Genomic DNA, 14,514 nt, shown 5'->3' with positions numbered 1-14,514 from the left:
CAACTTGTATTTCAATTTAATCAAGTGGTTTGTTCTGTTCATTTCTAAAATCTGGACTCTAGTATTGCTGTAAACAAACCCCAACAAATCCAAAAATCTCCCATAAGCAATGCTGCATTTTAGATATAGAAAATATGTATCTCTTAAAAAACCCAGCTGTATGATTCAGTACATTGCATAAACAAGTAACACTGGTATCTCAGAGGTCTCTCTTCCTCATTAGCCCTGACACCTCCATTCCCCTCCTTTCTCCAAGAGCACCACAAACAATAATCCCCTTGTCTGATACCCCCTACTTCTTCTGTGGGATTCAACAGAAGTAATTTCATACATCAGTACCTCTTCCATGAGGAGAAATAAAGCAATTGCACATAATATATCAGAAAATATATCTTCTATTGCAGTACCAATATTTTTAGTAATCATTTGAATGAATAAAAATTACATGGAAAGCTTTTACTCCATTTCAAAATATATAGTTTATAATCATAATCATCAGTGTTTTCATAAAAATCAGTGTGGATTCTGTACTTTTGAAGGTACTAGTAGACCATTAAGAACTGCCTGAATGCCTATACACAGGTTATAACCATTTAAATCTTCTTTAAGGAAGTTTGCTTCAAATGATCCAAATCTCTGTTCAGGGGTCAATCAGTTACATGGCCAGTTATACACAAATTTTGCACGTGTCACATGGAAGCCACACCTAAAATAAGTACACCACACCTGCTTTTGACTTGCTCTCAGCTTTAAAAATAAATGGCTTCAAAGCTGCTGTTGCAAGTTTGCATTCAAATGAGTCCAAGAACAATCCAGTATTAGAATAGCATATTGTTCATTACTATACCTAACACAAAGAATCAGCAGTCTTGACATGCTCAAAATCAAAGATTCTCCCCTACTCAGTAATTGTCTTGACCAGACAGATACAGAATCTGACTCTCTTGTTGTAGTTGAGGTTTTTGGTTGGTTTGGGGTTTTTTTCCCCATTTTGGACTTTAATTGTTGAATGAGAAGTATTCTTTTGGATTGTAGAATGACGAAGATCAGTTGCTGAGAAAAATATAAAATGAGATTTACAATGTGCAGCAGCAGTGCTCTAAACACTAGGAGCCACCGTGACTGACAGCCAGCTGGATGCTGGTGTGGGGGCACCTAACTCCTCCTGCCACAAGAAAGGGAACAAAGAAATTATCAATGTCACTTCATGTGGTTTTCTTCTCCATTTTCCAGGGAAATATTTCTATGTATTTATAATTCTGCTGTAGAAAACAAAAATATTTTTATGACACAAAATAATCTGTAGCTCTAGCTTGTTACAATCTGTAGACAGCCCAAGGTGGCTAATCTTAACAGAAATTGAAATATTAAATTCTGCCCATTTTTTGGCCACAGACTTTTAGTGAGTGATGCAGCATGAAAGATTAACACAAAATAAGGATTTTTGAATAATTTTTAAAGGACAGATGAATGTTTTGACAAGATTTTATTGTGAAACATTTGATTTAGAAAAGGTACAAAATGCCAACGGTCAGATGTGCGCCAGTACAGTATTTCAATAATCTATACATGTGGACAGCTGAACAGCTTCACTGCAGAATGTGGATTTGGACAAACTATCTAAAAGGGGCCCGCGATATTCACAGGTTTAAAGTACATAAATAACTTGAGCCAAAATGGCCATTACTGGTCAATGCTAATCAACATCTGGAAACAGGCTAAAAAGCACAATACAGTACAACAATCTCCTCGCAGATCCACGTTTAAAGAACATCAGTTTATTCTGTCAACAATCTACAGCTCCAGGACACGATTCTCAGGACTGGGATTTAGTTGGCTAGTTAAGAACTTTTAAAAAATTAATGTTAAAAATGAGATTATGTAAGAAAACCCACAGGTATTTAATCAGAACTAAACACTGTGAAACCCCTAAAAATTCTTCTGACTGGGATTTATAAAGTCAATTACTTCTAATACAGAACTTCTGTTTGTTTCTTTAAAATGTCCTGACTGCAGCTTGAACTGATAACATTAAGTAATCATAATTCAAACATTTAATTTTGCTATTCATTTCTGTATTTTAAAACTCATTTCAATGAATATGGGTCACCATCAAACTGGAAAAAAAAATTGACCCAAATACTAACTCTGAATTAATAAAAATCACAAATTTGTATACTAAAAAAAATTAATAATAACCTCAAAGATAGCAGTATTCTCCACCCTAGTTTAATATGTTTAAAGAGGAGCTTTTATAAACTTAAAAAGTTGATTTTAGGGTATAAAAATACACATATACAATATGAAACAAGGTATCTCAAGTTTTTCATATTTTTCAGTAGTCTGTAGCTGCTGGAACTCATTTGAACTATTGAAAAGGTGTTCATAGTTCAGTAGCTAGGTGAACAGACAAGGGTCTATAGACTTTTGTTCTTTAATTAAAAAGGTGTAGCTGTTTCTACACAATTAAGCTTGTTGAAATATCAACAGATACCCTGTTACCAGTCAGTATCCAGAGCTGACTTAAACCTTTACCCAAGTAAGTCTACTTCCTTTTATACTGATTCATAATTTACCTTCCTGAACACATACCTTGGGGTATACTAAAATATTGTATAATAGAAATTTCTGAATATGACTCATGTCCATTAGTAGAGCTAAACTTAAACTGATGTAATTTAGAATGAAAATCCACCCAAAACATTAAAACCCACCCTATGACACCACATCCATTCCCTTAATTAATTTCAAGACCATTAATTTTGGCTACTCTTTTCTCATTGTGTATCTTCAGTGGGAGATGTGAATCTTGCAATTCATTAAGAAGAATCATCATAAGTTACAACCAAGTATATTAAATCAGACAAGGGGAAGTAAATGCATTTAAAACTTTGAGTGTGTATCACTAGCTAAGGATGTAACATTGGAGGTACAATGTCTGCTATGGAATTAAAATTAGTGCTGTGCCAAATGGGAAAAATGTATAAACAAACCACAAAACTCCAGTGTGGCAAAAAAACTTCTTTTTTTTTTTTTTTTTTTTGTTCAGGAAGTGTTTGGCATAAGCAGCACTAATAAAATTCTACACCTCACAGACATGAGCCACAAAGGTTATATAAAGCCAATACTCACTGTCCATCAATCAGCTAGCCAGCTCTTAATGCTGCCTCGAGCACTGCACTAGCCACGTTGATCTTTGTTTCAGATTCCTCTGTACACACATTTATATTTACATAAAACATTTATTAAACATGATTTTAAAACATAAAAACCTTATGTACAAAATACCAACATTCCTATAAATAAACAGTTGGAGAAAGGCACTTGCAAGAAAAGTCTACAGTAAATCTTACAAAAACCACACTGCCTCTGTTACTGTACAATAGATAATCTTTCAGTCAGTCCCTATCACAAGAAGGTAAAACACTAATTACTTGTTATAACTAAGAATATAACCATTACAGTTGTATTTACACGTACATATATGCCTCTTTTTAGTTCCACTTGAGAGCACCATGATTTCCATTCCAAATTTATATTTTCATACAAAGTAAAAGAACAGTTACCAGAAACCAGTGTTCAGTGTCACTGCAGATTCATAAACTTTTGGCTGACATCAGTGTAGTTTAAAAGACTTAGTTGCTACTTTGTAAAAAGTACACCTAGTTATTGCATGTTGTCCTTTCAGAGAGAGCACTGCTATGTTCTCTATGCAAATGTTTAATACTATTGCTGGCAAAAGGTTTCCAATATCAAAAAAATAAAAACATTCTTCAAGCCAGTTGAAGTATTTCATCTGAACAGTAACTAAAAAAATGCTGCATATTAATTATAAAAACATGTAGGAAACATGCCAACTAATCTGGTGTGCAAAAATATTTCTTCCACTACACAGGATTTTAAGGGCTTCACAGAATTACTCAAATGTACATTGAGTAGCAAACCTCACGAAGAACCAGTTCCTCAAGGAGATGTGAGGATACTCCCACTTTTATCAAACTTTTTACCCTTTGACAATGCTGCGACCTGTTTGAGCAGTTCTCTGTTTTTGGCCTGCAATACAGATTAAAAAAGCATGAGTTACTGACATACAAGTGTCATGCACTTTGCATTTATGAACAAATTCTCAAAATGGACATGCTAAGAACATTCAGAGAATGTAATGATCACTTTTCAAAGATCTGTATATGTTTTTTGATATGCATATTCTTCTTCAACAGGGAAAGTAACCACATTCCCTATACTGCAAAATTTAGTATACCCACTATTGCACCAAGTGTCTGTTCAGTCTATGATTTATAAGGCAACTGTCAATTCAGACTTTCTTCCCAATAAAGCATGCTTTAACAAAAGACATCTAGCTGTCAATGTGTTAATGCTGAGTCCTTAAATCAGACCCATAGCCCAACGACAACTGATAAATTGTCAGAGAACAGACACAAAAAATAAACTTTGAGAAATCATGTGAGGTAAGGTTTTACCTTTTAAAATTAAAAGAGTGAGTTTAACTCATACGGAGACTGTTGACTGCAGAACTGCTGTACAATGTATCTGAAGTTAAGCATAGCAATGACCACTCATGAGCTTGGTATTACTGTACTGGAGTGAACAATCCTGAACGAACAAGCTGAGTGAGCAGCCTGAATATATGATTCCATCTGAAGTGTTTCCTAAGTATTGATAAGCAATTACGCACCTGCAACTGTTCCACAGTTTCCTTGTGAGCTTTCTCCATACTGTTCATCTTTGTCCTCAAGTTAGACTCTTGGTACTGGAAGTCTGCCTTCAATTCTGTCAACTGAAAAACACAGATCCTATGAAGATTCCTTGAACTGCAACAGGATACATCTTCTAGTCAATATATGAAATATTTAGCGAAGGCTCAGGAATCTCAGGAAACACTGTATTTATTTACTGTTGCAGTATTGACAGCTCAGGACTTGAGAAGCAGTTTGAAAATCTGTATACCTATTTTATTTGCTCAGGATTTCGTATAAAAAAGGCTAAACCTCAACAAAAAAAATATTCAAATACCAGACTGGTGATTTATAATGTTTGCTGCTCTTTCAGCTGTGAGATGCTTATCACAATCTTCAGTTGCATCTCTCAGTTATATGGTATGGTAACACCCAAAAATCTTCCTCACAAAGACAATAAAAGAAGATTATTTTGTGTTCTTTTCTGCTACATTTCCTCCTAAGCAGAAGGATAAATACATACAATGTATACATTCCAGATTTATTAGGAGATGAAGCCTCTTTGCTGCCAAAGATGCCTGCTATAACAAACCAGAGCATACCCTCCTAAAGTGACTACCAAGACTGCTATTGCCAACCTCAGTATGTTTCAAATCACATGTAGTGAAACAGATATTGCTCAGAAAAACAGTCAATCAAATGGTCAAGTGCAGGTGTGTTGTTATAATGGTACATAACTCACTGAACACACACTGCTGCTCAAAGCATGCACTTATGGCTGTGGGTCTGCACAGGGCATCCAGTGCAAACCCACATCTGTCACACTAAACATAAAAAAAAAAAATACTGGTAGTGTTGCATCACAGTAAAGTATGCAACCAGATGAGCAAACATGCTACCTGTGAACATTCAGTAACCTGTGGTCCTCTCCTAATAATGAAGTCTCAGGGCCCCACAGTAATGTTTCGGTTTCTCACTACCATTTTTGTGCAGAAAGACAAACAAGGCTAGTACTGCAAACAATAAGCACTGATAACAACATGGCTGATAACCTGACTCATAACAGAAAGTGATGAATGAGTATTATCTGTAAAGCTGGTGTACTGAGCAGGTTTTGTTCCTATGCCATACAATTCAGAGGTTTTACTTTTGGAGCTCACACACAACAATTCAAAATTGTTCAAATGCTGTCCCTTCAAAGGACCTTAACAGGAATCTCCCACAGGTATGGCTCAGGCTTTTCACCCAGTATATGTCTTCAAATTTACGATCTCACAGTTAAAAGAAAATCTGCAGTATGTTCATTTGTTGTAATTTTTCCAACTATGCAAACACTGTATAATGTGTTCAGCTTTTCTCCTCCCTGCAGCAGCTGAAAAAGCAAGTGCCATTCTGCAAGTGAGGACTTCATGCCTGAAGGAGACTAGGTTTGAAGAAGTCTAAAGTCAAATAGTTTTAGAAGTGGAGATATTAAAAACACTAGATGCTCTCCTATAGAAACAGCACAAAACAAGTCACTGCAGTGATTATGCAGAAGTAGGTGACATTCCTTACCTACCACTTTTGTTAGCTTTTCCCAGTAGACTAAAAATAAAAAGATAAGTGAATTTCCTACTGACTCATGGTCTACTCCTGCCTCTATAAGAGAGAGATCAGGGCCTAATGTCCATCCTTTGAAGCAAATACCTAAAGAGAATCCATGACAGACTGTTCAGCTCTTTCACATTAAACACTTAAAGGCTTGAAATAGCAAGTACTTCTAACACTAGGTATATTTTAACATAGATGACATAGATGAAAATGGGTTCAATATCCTTTACAAAACACAACTATGTGTGGAAATGAAGATTCTGAACTGCGGTTTAAAAGCGGAGGCATTTTCCTTCCAGTATGAATGTTTCTTAGCCATCAACGTTTGGTAGGCCACCATCCACAATCAAAATTTTACTTGAAAATATAATAAATTTGATTGGAATACAATTCCATAACCTACTCAATCCTGAAGAGACACTCTGGAGCCACTGTTACAGTGTCCTAAAAGCATCTAATTATCCAGATGGCAGAGAAATAAAGTAAATGCAAATCAAAGTGTGTATTTGTTGTTATTTCTCTTTTCTTGTTAGTCATTAGTTTGTTTGAAGGATGAATATTCTGTAAGAGTTTTGCTGCAGTCACTTGGGCTGGATGATTTCACTTAACTTTTGTTGACTGATAGCCACTTAATCCAAGCTCTTCTTCTAGTCTTTGACTAACCACAAAGACTTGACAACCCACAGTACACATTCTTACCAATCCTTTAAAAACAAACCACTTAATTTTCATACATTTCAAATGTAAATTTGGACACTGACTTACTATGGCTAGAGTTGCTTTAGTTTAAAACTAAATAAAAAATATGCTAAGCTCAGAATGGTTACTACTATTTGCCATGATTTAGTTAAGAGAATGTAAAACACACAAACCACTGTCTGGCACTTTATCCATGACCTGTGGCACGCAGCCTGAGTAACAGGCTAACTTCTTCGTGGCTGAAGAGAGTTAAGATGAAATACTCTTCGACTTAGAGCCAAAATATATTCATGATACAAGAGTCCAAAACCCTTCCTTTAAATGTTAAGATCTGATTAGTTGCTATATAAAACAATTGTATCAGACTTTTGTTTTCTCTTATTATTTTGACATTTTTAGGAGACTACAAAACAGGAAACAAAATTATAAAGTTCTTATTAAGCAGGTGTAATTTTTACCTTTTTATCTTTCTCTAAAATAGTCTGATCTCTTTGCTGCAGAAGACGTTTAAGTGACATTACTTCTTCTTTCAGCTGACTTATGAGGACAAAGTTGTCAGTTCCTCCACTGTCTGCAGATTGATTTATAGAGCTACTAAAAATGAAAAACAATAGTTATTTACAGCATCAAAAGAAAAAAGAAAAACACTTTAAAAAAAAAATCAAATTCAATAATTAATAATTCCATAAACATCCTTAAGGACTAATGCAAAAAAAGTATGTACCTGACAGAAATTGATGCAACTGGCAAATTACCTTACTAATGGCACACATTACATACACCTGCAGAAATATAATTCAGTATTAGCTTTGAGGGGGACAAATACCTTTTGACTGAAGCAGCCACTTTTAACTTTTATTCTGACCATTTGGCCAGAGACAGAATAAAGATTCAGTCTCCCACATTAAGATTCAAAAGAATTCTCTAGATACTGGGTCAGCTTAAAGCAGCAGGTTCTACCCTGCATCTAACTGATAACACAATTCCTGACGTAAGGGAACACCATTGTGTTGATAACTGTTACTTTATACATAAGCTTTGTTTAATTTTGCCCCAAACATATTAAAAGCAGGGAAATAGTGCTAGGTTTCTGCTAACAAAGTAACTTAATTGACTGACAGCACTCAGATGCCACCCAATAATCCATCTGGCAGGACACAAGTTTTACATCCCTCATTCTTCAGACAAACACAGAAGGGCAACTGGCCACAAATCAGTGCTCTCTTTGGTTGAAATGGCTCAGCTTTACAAAAATGTAACTTTACCTATCTCCATTTGATGGCTTGGATTCCAGTTTGGGCTTTTTCTTTGGAGTTTCATTCTGAATAGCTGCAGAGGATTTATGGCTGAAATCAAACAAAATGTAAACCTAAAGCCTCATACTATGCAACTCTCTAATATCACCATTTGGTACATGTAAAAAAACTAACTCATGCTCCTAGGTGGAATGCTAGAGACTAGCCAGAAATGCAAGAAAAAAGAAATTCTTTAAATGAAAACTGCAAGATAAATTAAGAGAAAATTAATAAATAATATCATATTTACCTCTGTTTCCACAGTCCCTGATCTTGTTCTGGACTTAGATTGCTGATTCTGAAATATGTAAAATGTACACGGTAACTGATCAAACATGCCATTATTTATAAGTTTATGTGAATGGTATCTGTACTTGAGAAAAACCCTTCTCCCCTTTTTTCTTCCTAATACAGTGAGCATTTATGAATTTTCAGTTGGATACTGAAGTTCCTGACCATGCTTCAGTATATCAGGATGGTAAAAAAGTATTTCTTGGCTAAATATCTACACTATTACAAGTCACAAGGGGTAGACCTCGAGACTGATGGCCAAACTATTTTACTGATACCTCCAAATTTTTGTGAACTTTGTCTTGCTAATCTTGTACTCAGCAAGATGGTCTAAAGCAGCTCTCCATACTGCCATATGAACACTGCCTGAAGTGGTGCTCATTTGGTGCCGTAAGAGTAAAGTTAAGTTTTGGATCCCTGAAAATAACTGCTGCTCAGGCCTAACCTCTTGCTTTCAATCATTTCAAAAGGAACTAATAAAGAATACTGATATAGGAATGGTGGAATGTAGAAGATTGCACTGAGTGGAATAGTTTGTATTTCTACCTCATTGTCTCTATTGTCTGATCTTAACAATAACTGAAATGAACAGGGAAAAAGAGACAATGGACCCATGGCAGTCTACAGAAAAAGAAAAGGTGGAAAACCAGGAACATTGTGATCTGTATCTGTATTATAACTCTTGAGTATATGAGATGCTCTGTTCTGTAGCAAAGAGCTAATTTTTTTTTATTTCATCCTTACTGTACCTGTGCCAAATGCATTAAATTAGATTTAACTTTCTGTAATTCAATTTTCAGCAGAGACTTGAAAGAACAGGAACAGTACAATAACTGTATGCATGACAAGAATAATTTTTTTCCAAGAATTCCTAAGACTCTTTTTTAAAGTGGACGTATGGGCCTTTCTCTTTTACTAATTATTGCCAATGTAATTTAATCTTATTTTGCTTCTATCTTTAAGTCACACTTAGGCAAATTTCAGACAAGATGAAAAATCATAAGCATTGGAAATGTGAAGTTTAGAAGGAAAGTGTCTGTGTGTCTGGGATCAGGGACATAACCATTGCAGACCTAGCATTTACTATCAAACATAAACAATAAGTAGTTCTGAAGTTATGCTGCCACAAATCTATCAGTGAGAATAAGAATCATGGCTACTATTATAGCAGCACAAAATCCCAAATGAATTCTGGGGTTTATGACTAAATAAATTGGTATGTACATTAAGGTTGGTTTATACCATGGCCAGAGATGATGTGTTGAGAAAAGTTGCAGAAAATGGGACAAAACTATGTGAAATGTTATTAAAGTGACAGAGTTAACTGAACCAACAGTCTTACACCCCCATGTCTGTATCACAGCCACTCCCAAACTGCCTACTCCAGTGAGACTTGATTATAAAAACTAGCCAAGAGGTACAACCTGGTCCTAGACTGAAGGTAATCCCACACTCCTGTTTCTGCTTCTCCTCTTAACTGTATTTGTACAAGTAAGTCAGAGTGAAGCAAGTCAGGAGGAGGATTCTCACTGCTAATACACACCTTTGGCAAATGCATGTAAAATAGCAGGCACCACACAGCAGTTGCTGCTTAGAAACACAAATACAAGTTTACCCTTCAGTAACTGGTTTCTGTAGCCATTCCTAGAGCCTTTTTCCTAGACTTGTTACAATTTATAACATCAACTAGTTTGACAAGCACCAAGAATTCCTTTTTTTTTTTTATGAACCGCCTTCACTCAAACTCTAAGAATCCAAGGATTTTGACAGATCATGAAGAACAATGCTCTGCTACTGCTTTTGACACCATGTTTTAAACAGTTTTTCTTACTCAGTACAAACAGAACACAGAAGATGAAGAGCTACCAACAACTATTTCGATTTTTTAAATACTTACTTATGATGACTGCTGCTGTGACGATGATGATGGTGGTGATGGTGGTGGTGTTTTGAATGATGCTGGTCTTTCTCAGTAAGAGATGAGGATGAGGAGTTAGAATGTGAAGATCCCAGACTCTTCCTCTGTTCTTTTGTCTTCTGTAGCACCCTCTTGTAGGACAGTGTGCAGAGCCAACACAACAACTTTCCATCAACCTTTTGAGAAATAATTCAGGTTTTATTTCCAAGTACATTGCACTAGAGTGATATACTCAATATTTGCAAGGATATTTTGTTTCGCTTCATCCACTATCTTTGGGAAAAACAGACATCTTTGCTATGAAACATTGCTATTGTATATCCAATATGTGCAAGTTTTTTTTTAGTAAAGTGAATCTTATTCCACTTTTCATTTCAAATTAGGCTACAAAGAGTCCTAGCAACTTTTGGACCTGCTCTACATCACAGAAATAATAATAACTTTTTAAAAGGAATAGTCTTTTTTAGGATAGACATCATATGCCCTCTCTCAGCCTATGATACTGCAGGCAGAATCAAGACGTCCAGCCAATGTGTTACTTGTACCAAGTAAATTCTTCTGTAAAAACAGCATTATTCTTGGGTTCAGTCAAGAGGTTTTTGAGGTCATTTTCTCAGCACCTTCTGGAATGAGAAAGTGGCACTCACCAAAGCTATTTCACAAAACAAAAAACAAAGGGCTGCTCAGAGCAGTCTACCTCTCTGGTGCTCTACTTAAAGGCAAGGCAGGCAAATAAGAAGAGACAAAGTGACAGATTCAAGTTATGAACATACATAAAATCCAAAGGAAAATAAAAGTAAAATAAATATCAAAACATGAGGAACTGTTAATCTGCTTAGCTTCTGTTCCCCAGCTACAATTGTCAGCTAACACTTATGCCTATTTTTAGAAAGAGTGATTTAAGTAAAAGTTAGCTCAGTAGCTAAAACAACACTTGCAAGTTACAAAATTTAATTCAAATATTGTAAAGCACAGATCAGCAACTTTATTCTAGTATGAGAGAACCTAAGATACATTCCTGTTAATCTTTCTCTTCTGAAGGATGAACACTGTTGTCAGCCTAAGCCATGAGAGATGTGAAACAAAGCCTACCTTCCTTCTTCCCTCCTCTTTTCGGTCAAAAGCACATTGCTGTTTGCACTGCTCACAGGTCTGAGGCGGGCCATACTTCTTCTCTGAGTTGGTGCAACGCTGGCATTTTGTGCCAATAAATGCTGCAATAATGTTACAATATTGACAAGGCTTGGGCTGAAAAAAATAGGTTGAACTGAAGTCAATACATTTGTATTTTCAGTAATGAGGACAGGTATTTCAATTCACACAATGATGCATTGAAACTAGTAGAGCTTAAAATTATCTACCATAAAGAACCTTTTTCCTAACACTTTTATCTTCAGTATTAAACTTTTCCTCTAAAATTGTGCTTCCTCAGGGGTTAAAACCAGCCTGGACTTTCCATGAAAACCCAGACACAATAAAAGAAACACACACAACTATCTGGTTACTAACCTCTACAACTACTGCTTTTTATTTTATAAATATGTTGACATTTTCTCTCAGTTTCATTACATTACTTAAGAAGTTACTTAGGGAAATTTAAAAAAAGAGTAACCAAGCAATTTATTTTTTTGGACAGGAAATTTCTGATGGCATCCCTCTCCTTTGCACAGCTCAGAGATTCAATAACCCTACAGTTCCAAGATTAGTATCCTAATTCCTGCAATTCTGCAGGAAACTTAAACAAAGAAAGCTCCACCACCAAACAAAAACCAAGTTCAGATCTATCTGGTCAGGTTATCAATTTTTATATCATATGCTCAACTAGACTAACCCAGTGCTACAAAATAAAATTGATGTCAGTTTTCATAGGTTAGAATTGGCTGGTTATCTTCAGTGCAGTTCTGTTTTTTGATGAACTACTGATAAAATTGTTGCTGGCTCAGTCCTGCAATTCATTTTGCTGCATTTTAAGCTTTTGAAAGCATTTCTTTGTTCAGTTTACATACACATTCACAAAGTGCCTGACTACATACCAACAGCTATTACGTTTCTCAAGTAAGTTGAATTTCAACTAATATGGTTTTTGTCAAGTATAGGGAAGTTATGCCTTTTTGTTTCACAACAAGATTATCTTGATACCTCCTAAAAACTTGTACCTGCAGGGCGGCTCAGATACAATGTGTGCATTCACATAATAGAAAAATTCATTTTTCCAGCAGAACTGAAGCTAAAATTCAATATGGGAAAACGCAAAGTAACATGAATGTAGATAACACTCAGAATCTTCTGTACTTATTAGCTTAACACGATTAACATGCATTTTTTAAGACTCACATAATATAAAGTATGTGGTATTACTAGATTTTCACATTTACCACTTGTTAAGAACAACGAGAGCTAATGGTCTTCCTGACATGAAGCACATGCTTATGAGAATATGCAGGGAACAACTTAACATGCTTGGCATGAATTAATGCTGCTTTGTTACAAATAGCTATACTGAAATTATTCTTAACTGTTAAGCTATATATAATCCAAAGAGATTTCAATTTGGGAAAAGAAATGGTAACCCACAGAAGAAATCAAGAGATGTCAGTCTTTTCCATCACCTTTCTGGATGGTAATCTATAGCGTGGGTTTGTTTTTTTTTTCTCAAAAGAAGATTAGTTACAAGAGAACTTTGTTTTCAGTTTGAAGCACAAATAAGCTCAACTTCAGCCTTAAGAACCAAGTAACTACTCACCGTTCCGAACTGCTTCACGTTTTGGGCACATTTCTTGCATATTGTGTTGGTTTTGCTAAAGAGATAAAATGGCATAACATTGAATTAGGTGACAAAAAGACACTTTGACATTCTTTCCCCACGCAATTACTTGCAAACAGAATCAAAGAAGAGTTGGGTTGGAAGGGACCTCCAGGCCAATCTCCCTGCCAAGGCCTTGAGCAGGTGACACAGGAACGTGCACAGGTGGATTCTGAACCTCTCCGAAGAGGGAGACCCCCTGCACAGCCTGATCCAGTGCTCTGCCACCCTCAGTGTAAGTAAGTTCTTCATGTGGAGGTGAAACTTCCTGTGTTTTAGTTTATCGCCACGGCTTCTCATCTTGTCCCAGAGCAACACCGAAAAGAGCCTGGCACCATCCTCTTGGCACCCGCCTCCCTTGGAGATATTTATACGCATTGATGAGATCGCCTCTCAGCCTGCTCTTCTCCGGACCAGCCAGGCCCAGCTCCCGCAAACGCGCTCGCCCCCGAGCAGACGTTGGCCGTACCTCTCCTGCTGGAACTCGGAGCGGCAGTAGGTGCACTTCACGATGGGGTGGGCGATGCGGCACTCCTGCGGGGGAAGCGCCGCGTTACTGCCCGGCCGAGCCCCGGCCCGCGCTCCGCCCCCCCCCGCCGCCCCGCCAACAGCCCCGGCCGGGGCCGCCCCGCCGCACCTTGCACAGCTGCTGGCCCTGGGAGAGCTCCTCGAACGGGTACCGCTGATTGCACTTGGTGCAGGCATAAAGCGCCGGGGCGGCCGCCGCGCCCGCCGCCGCCATCCGGCGGGGGTGACACGGGCGGGCCGAGGGAGGGGAATGGGGAGGTGCCGCCGGGGCGAGGGACGGAGCGGCCGCCGGGGCCGCCGAGGAGGAGGAGGAGCCGCCCCCGCCGCCGCCCCGGTGCCGCTCCCGCCGGTGCCGCCCTGGGCCCCGCGCGCCGCCCGCCCGCGTCCCCCTTGTGTCGGCGGCAGCGGCGTCACCCCGCGCGCGCCCCCCGCCCTTCCCTCCCTCCCTCCGCCCCGGGCCCGGGCTCGCGCTGCGCCCGCGCAGCCAATCGCCGCCCCGCGCCAAACCTGCCTTCGAACGCCGCCGCCCAATCGCCGCCCCCGCCGGCCCCGGCGGCGCCCATCCCGCCGCGGGCGCCCTGCCCTGCGCCGGGCGGCGGCGGCGCCCCCGCTCTGCGATTGGCCCGGGGGCGGGGGCTCCCTCTGACAAAGGCCGGCCTCCTCCTCCCTCCTCCTTCCGCGCGTGCCCACGCG

At 38.4% G+C, this 14,514-nt stretch overlaps 1 protein-coding gene across 1 annotated transcript; it reads right to left on the bottom strand.

Annotated features, from left to right (window-relative positions):
• Positions 1-1,471: 1,471 nt before the first annotated feature.
• On the bottom strand, positions 1,472-14,035 carry FAM76B (family with sequence similarity 76 member B). The gene is made up of 10 exons (XM_005516744.3): positions 13,931-14,035; positions 13,763-13,827; positions 13,234-13,288; positions 11,583-11,738; positions 10,470-10,666; positions 8,532-8,579; positions 8,252-8,332; positions 7,445-7,580; positions 4,697-4,798; positions 1,472-4,053 (listed from the first exon to the last, which is right to left on the bottom strand). Exons 1-10 carry the CDS (start codon positions 14,033-14,035, stop codon positions 3,964-3,966), a joined length of 1,035 nt encoding a protein of 344 aa, XP_005516801.1. The 3' UTR covers positions 1,472-3,963.
• Positions 14,036-14,514: the final 479 nt, after the last annotated feature.

Source organism: Pseudopodoces humilis, chromosome 2 (genome assembly GCF_049639895.1).
Source record: "Pseudopodoces humilis isolate 2021_Gansu_Grassland_sample_001 chromosome 2, ASM4963989v1, whole genome shotgun sequence".
NCBI classification, from domain to species: Eukaryota; Metazoa; Chordata; class Aves; order Passeriformes; family Paridae; genus Pseudopodoces; species Pseudopodoces humilis.
Note: the sequence above shows the minus strand (reverse complement) of the source record. Positions and strands in the feature narration are given on the sequence as shown.

What these genes read in the sequence shown, in the direction of transcription:
- FAM76B (XM_005516744.3), bottom strand. Translation starts at nt 14,035, where the DNA reads ATGGCGGCGGCGGGCGCGGCGGCCGCCCCGGCGCTTTATGCCTGCACC. An exon ending in CACAGCAGCAGTCATCATAA is followed by an intron (nt 8,580 to 10,469) that starts GTAAGTATTTAA and finishes TACATATTTCAG; the next exon opens with AATCAGCAATCTAAGTCCAG. An exon ending in TTTTAGAGAAAGATAAAAAG is followed by an intron (nt 4,799 to 7,444) that starts GTAAAAATTACA and finishes TGTGTTTTTCAG; the next exon opens with TTGACAGAATTGAAGGCAGA.